At 28.4% G+C, this 14966-nt stretch overlaps 1 protein-coding gene across 2 annotated transcripts in view; it reads right to left on the bottom strand.

Moving 5' to 3' along the window:
• Positions 1-215: 215 nt before the first annotated feature.
• The window catches only part of LOC142318252 (salivary endonuclease-like), a 77406-nt gene continuing 62655 nt past the window's right edge, over positions 216-14966 (bottom strand). For both annotated transcript variants that reach the window (XM_075354817.1, XM_075354818.1), the window contains 3 exons: positions 10099-10326; positions 576-938; positions 216-455 (listed from right to left, as the gene is read on the bottom strand). In XM_075354817.1, the coding sequence (XP_075210932.1) occupies positions 450-455; positions 576-938; positions 10099-10326 (597 nt within the window). In that variant the 3' untranslated portion in view covers positions 216-449. The remainder of the gene's footprint in view (positions 456-575; positions 939-10098; positions 10327-14966) is intronic.

Below are 14966 nucleotides of genomic sequence, written 5' to 3'. Positions count from 1 at the left end.
ATACTTTATATATACATTATTCTTTTTACATATTCTGTTTGATTGTAGGTAGTTTATTTGTTGTTTGATAAATAATTGAAACGATTATGAGAACCAAGAGATAATGAATGTAATAAATATTGATATCCTGTACTTTGATTGAATAATATTGATTACTAAATCATTTAAACTTGATGGAAATAAGTTTATTTTCATTTAAAATTTACATCATCTGTGGCAAAACATGTAATTTGTTCATAAAAACAAATTTGTTTTTCTTAATTATATGGATATATAGAAATTAGCTTAGAACATCTCATACTGTATTTGTTGTTACATTTATGAATAATATATCATCTTATACTAATAATAAATCATTAAATATTAGTACTGCATCTTCATTGTCGCATCCGTCTTCACTGTTCATCTCATCAACAATCGGTGTTATTTTGTATAACTCATCTTTATTTTTAATTCTGCAACAATATAAAGAATAGTTAAAAATGTTTGCAGTACAATTTTTATTTGAATACGGAAAATAAAAAGCAACTTAATAAGTTTTACGTAACATTTGATATGTAGAAATCATGAAATACCTTTTGTCCACTTAATATAGATGTACAATCTATTGGTGGTATAGTGGGAATTGCCTTCCGAAGATCTGACAGTTCGCAACAATATGTATAACCATTGGTAAACTCTTCAAATTTAGGCCATCCAAAATTTGAACAAATATCTTTGCACAATTTTGAAGGTGCTCGAGTTAAAAATGGATTGTTCGAACATATAAAACCAATACACTTTTTTTCATCTGGGTCTAAAACAATTTTCCAGAAATATTTTGGTACTGGAAGTTGTTTCTCTTCAGGATGCAAGTATACTTTTACTTGCTTTTTTTTTCTGTCAGCCAAAGTAAGAATACCATGTGTTCCTGTTGTTACCAGTAAATTTGATCTTTTCTGAAAAAAAAGAAAAATAGTTTTTTTGTTCATCAATGGAAGTGGAGATTCTCTTTCTTTTATTTTTAATTATGTAGCATCTAAGAAATACTTAATTTCTTTTAAAAAATTTTACTTTCCAAGCTGTGTATGCAGTAGAAGAGTATTACTATTGATTAAAAAGTCTTCCTCCCCTAGATATTTTATTTATTTATTGTGTGTGTGCATGTGTGTGTGTTGTGTGTGTGTGTGTGTGTGTGCGCACGCGCGCGCGTGTGTGTATGTGTATTAATAATGTTTGCCTCTATTAAGCTTTTACTTCTGTTCAACATTTGTAATTGAATCATTAATATTTGATCCTGTTAAACACTTGTAATTATTTGGCAAGGGGATGGGGCAATTATAAGGGGTGGTTTAGCATGAGGAACATTCTAGTGTTGGAACATGAGGGTAATTTCAATGCTGAAGGATTGAAATTAGCAGGATACTATCATTATTGGAATATCAAAACATAATAATAATTAAAAGATAGATAACAATGCCAATGGTAACTGAAAATATGGTTTATTGGCCACTATAACATTAAATAATTACAAAAAAAACTTTTGAAAGTACATCTCCATGTAATTTTTAGAAACAAAAAATCCACCATCAATTTTACCAACTTCTGACTGCTTCAACCTGACTGACTTAAATTTTCTAATTATTTTTACTACCAAAAAGAGGCACTGTCTAGAAACAATTTGAAATATTATGAATGAAATGACTAAGGGGAAAGTGGGAAATAAATACAATCTGTAAATAGGAGTTCTATAAAATGTTTCATCATTTAATATTTTAGCTTCAAACACCAAAGAATGCGACAAAAGAATAAATCCAAACAGTTTTTGGCAGTTGAGATTATTCTATTTTATTCTGATATAGGTAGAATGTTGATTATGTATTGTGGGATATGGATGGGGGGTGGTGTAGACTGTGGTGATAGGTTGTTACAAATTACCTTTTCTGTAAAGTATTGAAAAAACTAATTTAATGAAAGAATCTTTTTTTTTAATTACATTAAAAATAAAATGATGGTGTTTTGTTGAAAACTTTTTGATTGATTTTTTAAAACAGGATGGTGTTTGCTTATTGTTTTCAACCTTAGTCAGAAGTACTTAGTAAATTAAACATTTATTTAAGAAGTTAGTTTTTGTTCTATATAGAATTAAAAAATAACTGAGGAGTTTATAGACTAAAAAATATTTTATATCTTAATACAGAGAACCTTTGTAAAGGAGAATTTCTTGAATATATTTTACTGTAGTTCTTAAATCACCGATTTAGTAGTACATAGTACATCCTACAGTTCATTTTTACTACAACTGAAATGAAATGAAAAGCAAACATACCCTTATAAAATTGGTAAATTTAGAAATCAACTGTTTGTTATCTTAACACTTTCTGGAGAATCCACAATCATCAGTCATAATTTCAAAAGAAGTATTAAAAGTAAAAAATAGAACAGAATTTCTTTTTAACCAGGTAAAGTAAAACTGATTGCCAGCCTCCATGGCAGTGTCTAGGCCTTTCATCTGGAGGTTTGAATCCCGGTCAGGCATGGCATTTTCACACGCTGCTTGTCATTCATCTCATCCTCTGAAGCAACACCTAACGGTGGTTCCAGAGGTTAAAAGAAAAAAGAAAGTAAAACTGAATATTATTGTTCAGTTGAAATGATTTTCTATCACCATAATTTACAGCATTTTCTTTTCAATTAGATTCTTATGCAAAATGGGTAAATTTGTGTAAAAACGAAGTGAGCCATCTAGATCTAGTGAATGGATTGGTAAAGTGTCATTTTAGAATTGAATGTCTTGATCAGTAATATCATCCTTTTTCAAATTTAAATAAGCATATACCTTCATTATTTCCAAATGAAAACTTATTTTTATTATTGCAGTTTTGTATTATATTTGCTCATTTTCAATTTTTCCATTCTTTATTTTGTTTTACATGACACAAAATTGAAAGAGGTAGTCACATTTCATAAATTTTTCATGTTCTTAATCTGAAAAAAATTTTCATTTGTTATGCTTCAAGTGTCTGAAGTAGTGTTGGCACTGCTAACAATCTGTGGACAGGATAACGCACTGCGACAGAATATTGTAAATAGGACAGTCAGTCACTAGCTTAGCAATTGATCTCCACTCGGCACATTGGAAGAGCTTTCTAAACTTAAACAAGTAATATAGTACATTATTATATGTTAGTGTAATATATTGTTTAGATCATTGATTCTCAACCTTTTTAGCTCCATGACACCGCCAAAGAAGTAAAAAAAATATATAATGAATATTTCGCGATCCCACCAACCCCAATCCAATGAAATCTAATTAAAACCATTTTGCTGCATTGATAACGACTGGTATGAACATGCATGTATAAATGTACAAACATGAGCAATTTACATGTTCCAACTTGATGTATACATGCTCCTTGTAATTTGGTCTGCTTGCATAATGATGCCATGAAAGCATCATATTCAAACATGCATATGGATAAAAGAGATAAGTATAAAAGAGTTGTATAAAAGTTTAAAAGAGATGTAAGGGATTACAGAATGCCAGTTTAGTTTCAAATGTGAAGTAAAAGTGTAGTTTCACTGAAAATAATAATTGAGGTTTTGATTTTTTAGTGTCAGTCAAGCAGTGTAACTTTTTTTTTTTCAATTAGGTTCTTATGCAAAATGGGTATATTTGTGTAAAAATGAAGTGAACCATCTAGATCTAGTGAATGGATTGGTAAAAAGACAAACTTGTACAATGACAGTTGTTTAAATTATGGTTTTACCTCAATGAATGGAAAGCCACAATGCGTTTGCTTACAAGTCCTCTCTGATCAAAATTAATTTGACACTTCAAAACTAAACTAAATCATAAAAGCAAACTCTTGGAATTTTTGAAGAGAGAATTACATACTTTGAGAAATCAACAAGCTTCTATTTGCAAATAAAGTCATACTGATAAAAGTACACTTGAAGCATCTTATCTCATAGCATTAAGAGTAGCTTAGGTGTTCAAACTTCATACAGAAAATCTCATATTGCCTGCTACAATTGATATGGTCAATGTTTTAATAGGTATGGAAGAAGTAAAAAGACTGAAAAATATTCTGCTTTCTAATGACATAGTATCATGGCAAATTGATGACATGCCGCCCAATATTTGTGATCAGATAATTCAGCGAGTAAAAATGAATTTGTTATTATTCAGTTTGTTGAATCAACAGATGTGATAAACACTTCTCAGTTGAAAGCAACAGCAATAGATCAATAAAAATATCTGTTGTTTTGCAAACCTGGTGATGCAACAGAGCAATGTCTTTGATGTTTTTTATAAGGCTACTAAGAGCTGTAACATAGATTGGACAAAATGTATTGCAGTATGTAGTGATTGTGCAAAGCGATAACAGGAAAGAACAGTGATTTCTGAAAAAATAAAAAGATTGTCTGATACCAAGGGTGGAATGGACACACTGCTTCATTCACCGATGTGATTTTACCACAAAAAATATGCCGGAAAATCTGAATTAATAATCTGATGAATTAATAATATTTTTCCAGGATAAACAAAGTTATTCTAAAGGTTTTACAAAATAATGAGTATATGTTGCTGTTGGCTTACTTAGCTGATGTATTTTCACATTAAATGACTTGAATGTTAATTTACAAGGACATGATAAAAACATTTTAATGACAAAGTTCATACTTTCATTAAAAAGCTAGATATCGGATTATTCACTTCCAAAGAAAAATTTTGATATATTTCCACTCACTTCCGATTATATTGAAAAAAATTTAGATGAAGAAGACCAGCTATTCATCCCAGCTTGGGTAGCATAAAGATTCATTTGCATGAGCAAATAATTAAGTTGGTGGAATATTAGCCAGAAAATAAAAATGATTTCTCAAGGAGATGGGTATTGAATCCATTTAGAGGGAAAGTTGCAGCTGCTAAGAAACCAGTTGAGATTCACAACCAGCTCATCAAAATGTTTTCCAATAAAACATTACAAATACAATTCACATCTGAAGATTTAAGTATGTTTTGGCCTGTTCATCAAAGTGAACAAGCCAAATCAAAACAAGCTTCTGTGTCACAGAAGCACTGAAAATATTAATCCCTTTCCCCATGTCTTACCTCTGTGAAAAGGGTTTTTCACCTTTGGTTGCACTAAAAACTAAATGCAGGAATCGTCTTTTATTACTTGAAACGATTTTTTTTTTGTGTTTCTAACATAGATCCACATATGGAGAAACTTTTTAATGAAAAACAAATGCATCTCATTAATTTATTTTCTATACATGTGATGTGTACTTATAAATAATCTAAGTAAAATTTTTATAAATAAATGATTTTTTTTCATAAAATGATTTCATTATTGTTTACATGTAAAGTTGTAGACTAAATTCGCGACCTACCCTTTCATATCACAATGACCCATAGATTGAGAAATGCTGGTTTAGATTATACAAAGTGTTTACAATAACCAGAATCAATAATTCAGGGGGTGACCCCCACATCAAGATAAAGAAAAAACTTTATAAAAACATATGTACAGAAACATTTAGTTTACCGGCTATTCGCCATTTTGTATTTTTAACATAAATATGTATTTCTCACAAATAAAAATAGTATCAAGCTGAAATTTCATATACTGCTAGCTACCTAGAAGTTTAATTGTGTAAAAATAATGAATCTGATCTCTTAAACCATTTCAAAATGGTGGCTGTATAAACTTTTTAATACTTAATCTCTTTGCAACTGCAAGTTTATTTAAATGTTATGTTTTACAATAAAAAAAGTTAAGCATTTTATGACAAAGAAAGTAATATCTTATTTATCCAAATCCGTTAATAAAAAATAGTTTTTTTATGACAAAAGTTTTTGAAGTGTCATTCTAGATCTTCTATGATAATCTATTGTTGTTAAATAAATTTGAATTGCAGTTTGTTTAGTAACCAGTGTCTTCATTTTATGAAAAATGTGTAATGCAGATTATTTTTGAATATTATTATTATTATATTTTATTTTATTGCAATATTTTCAATATTATTAAATTTTTATAATTTATTAGATGATAATAATTAATGTTAAACAGAATTATTCGGGTTGAGATTGTGTCGAGTAATTAAATTTTATTCAGGAGGAAATGAAAACTGTTTTTTAATGTAGGGTGACTCATTTAAAAAATTTTGCCATTTAAAAATTATTATTTATGAACGGATTTGAATAAATAGATGTTATTTTCTTTGTCATAAAACACTTAACATTTTTTTGTAAAACATTTAAATAAACCTGCGGTTACAAAGATATTAACAATTAAAAAGTTTACATTGTCACCATTTTGAAATGGTTTGAGAGATCAGATTCATTATTTTTACACAAGTAAACTTCTCATCAGTAAAGAGAATATCATGCAAAATCTTCCAAACTGTTGCCTTTTTAAATATGTCTCAAAACAATTTTCAAGTTACATCTTAACTCTTAGAAACGTATCTCTAAATTAAACCTAAAACAGATTTAGTTTTTCGATTCCAGTTTTTTTGGGCTTTGTAAATTTTTTTCAGAAACTACAAGAACTACATTTCTAGGAACTAGTTATTCAATTTTTCAGGTTAAAGAACATAAAATCTCCAAATCTGGGTCTCAGAACATTTTTATTTTATCCTTACAGCAGAAATCAGGACGAAATGCTTCACAAGCCACAAACAATAAAGGGTTTTTTTAGAAATGTTTATAGAAACATTTTCCTTATACTATTGCTTTAAATCAGCTCTGAAGTATTGTGTTATTTTGAATTAGTCTAAATATAATTAGTCATAATAATATTATTTAACAAATTTACTATTTACTTAATCTAATTATTTAGTAGATAATAACTGTAATTATCCTTACTACCTGTACAATTAGATATACTGAAAACCGCATGATTTTTATTATTTGAATAATAAATAGTCAAATATTTATGCCAATGTAAGGGATGAGTTGAAAGTTGTTTTCATGAATTTTTGGTGTACCTTTTACTGAAGATATTATTAATAATGTAATCCTTTAGTCAGTTTGATATTTAGATGTTAGATTTTTCAATTCAATATTAATAAACACCATAGAAAATTGCATCCCATTGGTTGAATATAAGTAACATATTTTACCAAAATTAATTAATTATAATTACTTACTGTGTTTCTCTTAAAACAACTTCTGAACGTGCATTTTGAAGAAGCATTGATCTCTATGAAAGTGCCCAACAGAAAAGTTATCTTATAAATATTCTGGAAGTCTCCAGTTATCCCAACCAGCTTTCTGGATTCGGGGCCTGTAGGCAGCGATGTCCCTTGCTTGTGCCATATGAGTGAGGTGTAGTTTTGTTCACACTCAGGCCGACCGTACCTGAGTCATGTGGTTAATTGAAACTGAACCACCAAAGAACACCAATATCCACGACCTAGTATTTAAATTCCAATAAAAGTAACTGCCTTTATTAGGATTGAAAATCTGAACTTCAAAATCATCTGATTTACGATGACAAGTTTTACCATTAAACCAACCCAGCAGGTTTAAAATAAAAATCATAAATAAATAATTGCAGAAATAAAAATAATAAAGGAGTAAGTAGTAATAATCAGTTCTTAAGATTATATGTTCTGCTACTAGATGCAATTTACTAAATTTGAATATTTTTCATGAACTATATTACCTTTTCATCGAAGTATTAATTTCTTGTAAATTTTTGCAATATGTTGTTATTTTAAAAAAAATATATACATACATATTAAGTTATCAACACAGTAATAAAATTTTAAATTGGAGAATAAATCAAATATAACATACATTTTAAAGAATTAAAAAATAAATTTGTTGGTTCTTCTTTTCACTTTTAATGTAGGTAATTAAGTAACAATTTTGGATTATGTATTATTTCATTCAGATCAAATTAATATTTAAGGCCTTCTAATAATGATAATTGATTTTTTAGATGCAGTATGTAGTTAGTTTTATATTTTTCATTTGTTTTACATAATTAATTTTCATCTGGTTTTAATTAATCATGTTTCCTTAAATAAGCACCCGTTTGAAATGGTAATAAAGACTAACAGGAACTCATAATTTTTAATAAAGTACATAATTGATTTTTAAGAGGACATGTACAGTAGCATGCAAATTTATCCATACACAAGTGTTATTTAATAAAAAGTAATTTTATTTAGAAAAAAAATCATACCTGTATAATTTATGAATATCTAGTAATTAATATGTCCTCCTTTAATCGTAATCACTTCACGTACATGATTTGGCATCGATTCAACAAATGTACTACATTTTTTTTTTTATTTCTTCATCATGAAATCAAATTGATATTACTGCTATATTGAGGTCAGTATTTGTGGTACAATTCAATTTTGAGAGTCTATTTTGATTATTGGCTAAAAATTTGAAATTGAGTTTAAGTCTGGGGATTTGCTTGTCACAGTCGCACTTTAATCTTTCAGTCTTTGAAAACATTTTTCATTTTTTGGCAGTAAATCTCATTGGAACACTCTGTTGTCTTGTAAGAATTTGTGTTGAAGTTGTGCTACAATCCTTTCCTTCAGAATGTTGATATAACCATCACTTTTCAATATATCATCTACTGGAAGTAATGAACAAGAGCCTTCAAATGTGAAACAACCCCAAAACATTTTTTTCTGGGGATGTTTAACTGATTTTTGGATACAAGCCAGTGATGTAATTTTATCTGATGCTTTTCTAAAGTGTGGAATCTTTTCCTCTGCACATAAAAATTTGACTCATCAGAAAACAAAACATTTTTCCAGTCTTCTTTCATCCAGTTAGCATGTGCTTTTGTCCTCAGGAGCCTTTTTTGCTCATTTCATTTTTTTGAACATTTCTGGTGTTAAAGCTGCTTTTACCTGGTCTGTGAGTCCATCCAGCTGCAAGAAGTCATCATCTAACAGTTGTCACATGTCAATCTATTCCTCTGGCTGTTATTCTCAATTTAAGTCCACAGAAAATTTTGGATCAAGTATATTTTTTCTCATTAACATCCAATCCTGTGTTGGAGTAGTTTTATTTTACCACCAAATTTGTCTTTCCTTTGAGGTAAAAAGAAACCAGTTCCTTTAAATTGTTTAAAATAACATTCACTTCCTCTAGTCCAACACCACACAAGTTATTTGTCGTTGTGTCATACTGGTATGCTCAGAAAGAGAAACAATTTTTGAGTGCTTTCTTGGAGTTATGTTCGTTATTACATATGCAAGACACATAGAACAAAAAATACAAAAATATGATTTTGTAATAAAAAATGAAATAAACTTTCACAAAACATTGTTTATAACATGAAAATGCTAAATAACCAAAAAACAATAACCTCACATTTTTCAGACAACTCAGAGTTAGTATGGTCAAGCAGTGCAGCTGTAACATAGAAATGAATAAAAACTTTCCTGTGTTCAGATTAATTTGCACGCTACTGTAGTTGATGTTATGTGTAAGTATGAGGTCATGAATTTACACTTAACATCTTCAATCTGCTTATGCTCACTGCTTAAACAAAAATAGGCTGTTACATGTAGGTAAAATCTGGCCTTCTAATACCTTGGAAAGTTTAAAAACATTATTAGGAGGATCATGTACCCACATGATACTACAACATATGTTGTTTTGTTGTTACACCAAACATCCTTAGTTGTTAATTGTCACCTGAGTATATTGCATTAGTTCATCATTGCAAACTTATATAATGTACACACACTTTCTGGGTTCACAGAAACGCTTGCTGCTTTTGAAAGAATTGCTATGTTATTTACAACAAATGAATGTTTGAAACAGTCTGTTCATTTAATTAACTAAAGTTTAATTTTTCATTTATGATTCATCCTAGTTATTATTAATTGATTATAATTGTTACAAACTATTTTTTTATAAATGTTTGCATCACTAATAAAAATTTTGAAACCCCATCTCTTTATGCTGCAGAATGAAAAATTAAATTCTTATAATTAAAGTATGAACTAAAGATTTACTAACTTTTTTCTCATGGAGTTCAGTCTGTCAAAGATTAATCAGACTTTTTAAAAGTATATCTATTTAGTCATAAATATAAACAAAAAATAATTAGACCATTAAAAGCTCACTGATATAGCAAATTGTCGAATGCATCTTTCAACACGTTGCCAGTTGCCAGAGTTAATAGACAACCACTGTGGTGCTGAATTTGGATAGTAATATGTCATATACTGCCAAGTTCCAAATAAAAAATCTGCATCAGGTGCAAGATGACCTCTAGATAGAAAGTTATCTTGTAAATATTTGTTTGTTAATCGTTTTCCAAACATCTTGGTGAAAATAATTCTTTGATGTCCCTGAAATATATCATATAAAATAAAAGTTATACAAAAAGAAAACCAAATTGAAATTTTATTCAAAACTTTGATACACTTTTTATCACTGCTTACTTTACACTGCTTTATATTGTTCCCTGCTATTCTTGAGTCCTTCACCTGACTTAGGTGAGGAAGGGAATAAAATATATTGACACTTTCATAACGATTTGGTACATCTCACTTCCTGAAAACATTAGTCATCAGCAGAACAATTATTTATTTTTTTACCATGTAATTTTTATATTGATTTTGTGCATTAATAGTCCATACATTATTAATTTTATATGAATATTGTTTTCAAAGGTTGAGTTAGTGTGTTAATATATGCTTTGTTCAGGACATTATTTATTATTTTTTTAAACTTAAACTAATTTTGACTCTTATTTTAATTTAATATATCTTCTCGAAAAAGTAACACATTATGATGAGTGTGAAATTTTTGCATCAGTATTTAAAGAGGTGTGATGAAGAATCAAGAAAAGAAGCATATTTAAATATATAATATAATATTTTTTCAGCCTCCACAAAGTACAGAATTAGAGAACATTCTTAACTTTACTTTTTATTATGTTCAAAACGTTTTTGGGCCTAAAAATTGGGCCCCTAAAATCGAACTGTAAAAATTATCATTAGAAAAAATTTTAAACATTTTAAAAATTCAGAACAAATAGTTGTTCAGTCAAGAGAATGAAAAAGTCACTTTTTCATTCTCTTGACTGAACAAGACTTTCAAGAGAATGAAAAAAATCATTTTTATGAAATAAAAGTAAAAAGATAAAATTTAATGTGTAAATGTAAACAGATGAAGAACTATTAAAAAAATATCACTGAAGAGGGTGGGCTTAGGCCTGAAAATGTTTTGAACATAAAAAAGTAAAGGTAAGAGTGTCTTCTAACTCAGTACTTTGCAGAGGCTGAAAAAATATTATCTTATATATAGTTATTTAAGGTACAGAGGAAAAATAAAAATGGATATAAAAAATTTAATCTAAATAAAATTAATAATATATATATTTCATTAAGATATTGACCACTGTGTTAATAAAATTTAATATTATATGAAATATATATATATATATACACATCAACTTTTTCTTTGCATTAGTTATGCTAACCTGATCATTTGAATCAATTTTATTAATAAAATATTTATTTATAGATTTCTTTATTCTTTTTTAAGTACAATTTTAAACAGTTTCAAAGATCTACAAACATAAAATTTAATTGATCATTTAATATAACAATTTTCCTTGAAACATGTCCATCCAAAATCACTTGTATATTTTCATTTAGTCTAATGTTATCAACACATATTTAAGTGATGATTTTTTTCTAGGAAATTCAATAAAATATTTCTTTCTAATTTCTTTTCTTTTAGATAACATTAACATTTCTTTTCTTTTTTCTAATAACAGTTCACTTCTATTAGCTCTACGTAGATGTAGACTATCTGCAGTATCTTATCCTTGACTTCCTTATAAATGGTTAATAATTGATTCTTCAAACTATTTATTTTCTAAACCAAATCCATCTTCCTGTTGCCAGAGCTGAGCATATGACGTTTTTTTAAATCTTAAGATAATGTTCAATTATATTTTATTTTCAAAATATTACAATATATAAAAATTTATTTTATTCAAAGTAGAACATGTGATATCTGAGAATTTTCTATTGGGTAATGTAATTCATATTTTTTTAAAAACTTAACCCACCATGGAACTGTTGAAAGCCTATTACTAAAGTCTGTATCAAAATCTCACAGTTTTCAACTCTTCTTACAGCTTCTATTCTTTTATTCATTGTTAAAATTATATATTTCCTTTTACATGGCATATTTCCAAATTTAAGTTAATTTTAGTTGAAAAGCTAGACTGTTTCAAGATTTGCTAAAGGAAAAAATACTAAAAAGATAATAAACACCAGTCTAAATTGTAGACTGGTGTCTAACAGCAGTACTACATCATGTTCAGTACCAAGTCAACAATTTAATTTAAACTCATTTAAATTTTATGACAATTAATTCTACTAATATTGATTTTTAAAATTATGTGAGAGCTTCCTCTTTGTAAGTTACTAAGTAGTGACTGGCTTGGTCTTTAAAATAGGCAAACTCATTTTCTTTGCAATTGTTTCAGATTAGTTTAAGTTTAACATATTCAGTACTGAGCCCTTGCAGGGGCATGGTCTATGAATACATGCAATCTGCTGACCACATACATATGTGTACAACGGCTTTTCTATCTGTACTGGTGGGGGTCAGCATATAATTGTTGACTCGGTATTGTATTTTAGCACATCAGAAACGTTTATATTTTGTTATTTTGTAGTATGTCCGAAGTTACATTGAACCAATTTTTTTTGGTTGAATTTTAAATCTGTGTAAACTTTCATCACTTTTAAAACAGAAAGATTTATAATAAATAGATTTATTTTATGAATTATTTGTATTTCAATTAGTATTGATTAGACAATTATGTTTTATTTTACAATTACACAGGTCAATAAAAATAAAATAATAATTTGGAACTGAGATAAAATTAGGTGAATTAGAATGTATTTTTTATGCTGAATCTTAAAATGAAATTAGTTTCTTTCATCGCCCTCAGATTTTTGTTATAACTCTTTAAAATATTGAGAAACTTCCTAAATAATAGAATAGAAAAATAATAATAATTACAATTAAAATTCCTATCTTTATTTTGCAGATATTTATGTTTATCTTAATTTCTTTTTTCTTATTTTCCTTTTGTGTTCAGTAAAAAAGTCTTCTGTTTTTATCATCCAACAGTAGTCACTCATCGTAGATTCATCCCATCTGCCTTGATAATGTTGCAGTATATTTTGGTGAAACTTCTCTCCTTGTTCGTCGTTAATGTCACCCAAGTTTAAAGAGAAAAAGTCCAAATAAGAATGTAAAGAATGAATTTTCAATGACATTCTGCAGTCTAAATTTTTATAGTTCACTAAGAGTTCATTTATAAGCTGATCATGGTTTTCATCTTTTTTGTTTCCAAGAAAACCAGTAACGACATCTTTGAATGACTTCCATGTTGCTAGTTCTTTAGGATTCAGATTGCTGTCAAATATATTTTCACAAATTTATTTTCTTATTTGTGGCCCAATGAATAATCCCACTCTCAATTTGTGTTCAATTTATTATAAAAAACCTCAGCTAAGTATTTAAAGCCATCTCCATCTTTATCTAATGCCTTTACAAAATACTGCATCAAGTCTAGTTTTATGTGTACAGGTAGTAAAATAATAAATACAATCTGCTTCAACAAGGGGAATATTGACAAAATTTGCCTTTCCTGAGGTAAACTGATTTCTTTTTGGCCAGTCTTTAACTGCATAGTGTTTATCTGTAGCCCGATTATCCCACAAACACAAGAAACACATATATTTTGTAAAGCCATTCTAGAGATTGAGAAGAAGCCCTGTCACTTTCAGCAATGATTTGCCATGAATATTCATCATACTTTTTTTTCCTTTTTAACCTTTTTAAGTCATGAATTAGGTCACTCATTTCTGCTTGTGTGATGAGGTGAGGTTCAGTATTTGGTTCATCGGAACGTAATTAATATCAATTGAAGTTGAGGATTCATCGGTTGAGTCTACTGGGGAATCAGAAATTCTTTCCAAGAAGTTGGAGCAATCGGAATCTGTAAATCAACACCTTGAAGTACAGGTCTCATAGCTGAATAAACAATTGGGTATGCAATACTGTTTTTATTGTTTGAATTGAAACCAGTAACATTTGTTAAGCAAAAATAGCAGTCATCATAACAGTTAGTAGGCTCTTGCTAAATCATAGGTATGCTAAAAGGCAAATGCTCTTTTTTTCCTTTTAACTACCTGTTAGTTTAATGTAGCACTACATGTGGAGCCCAGGACTTATCTTGGTCTCCCAAGAGACAATCAAAATAATGTTTGTAAGCAGTTTTCAGCAGACTCAATACTGGTTTTTGGTGTGAAATCTCTGCAAATGTAACAAAAAATATTTGGAGAATTTTTAAAAGCCTAATTTTTATTCATTGTAAAATTCAAAATGTTTTTAATGAATGAAAGAAATTTGAAATATTACAGAAATACTTACTTAATTATAAAAATAATTAAGTTTTAATTTATAAATTCTTAATTACTTAAAAACTTTATAAAATTGTTTCACCATGGAGTGCAATAAAACACAGCACAGAAAACACACACACACATATAACTTAACAAATCTTGATGTAAAATAATGCCAAAAGTTGTGCTGTCATAAAAATCTTTCACTAAATTTCTGACATCACTTGTGAAACAATCTTTATAATATGTGAATGATAAAACCACTACCACAACTAGAGAACACAGTAAGTTATACCAAGAGCTGAACTCATACTGAAGAAAATTTCATCACATTGAATTACTCATTATTTGACTCACTGACATGTCTATACATGTTAGGCTTGACATCATTCGACTGTAATGTTTTTGAAATGGCATAATTTGACTGATATGTATCAAATATAGCTCTACATCATGAATCACAAAGAAAATCTGGTGTAAATAAGCAAACATACAGACATATACCAACTTATTTGTATTGTTTGTTCCACGAATGATGGAACAAATAAATT

Source organism: Lycorma delicatula, chromosome 1 (genome assembly GCF_047948215.1).
Source record: "Lycorma delicatula isolate Av1 chromosome 1, ASM4794821v1, whole genome shotgun sequence".
NCBI classification, from domain to species: domain Eukaryota; kingdom Metazoa; phylum Arthropoda; class Insecta; order Hemiptera; family Fulgoridae; genus Lycorma; species Lycorma delicatula.
The sequence above is the reverse complement of the archived record's forward strand: the minus strand, read 5'-3'. Positions and strand labels throughout refer to the sequence as shown.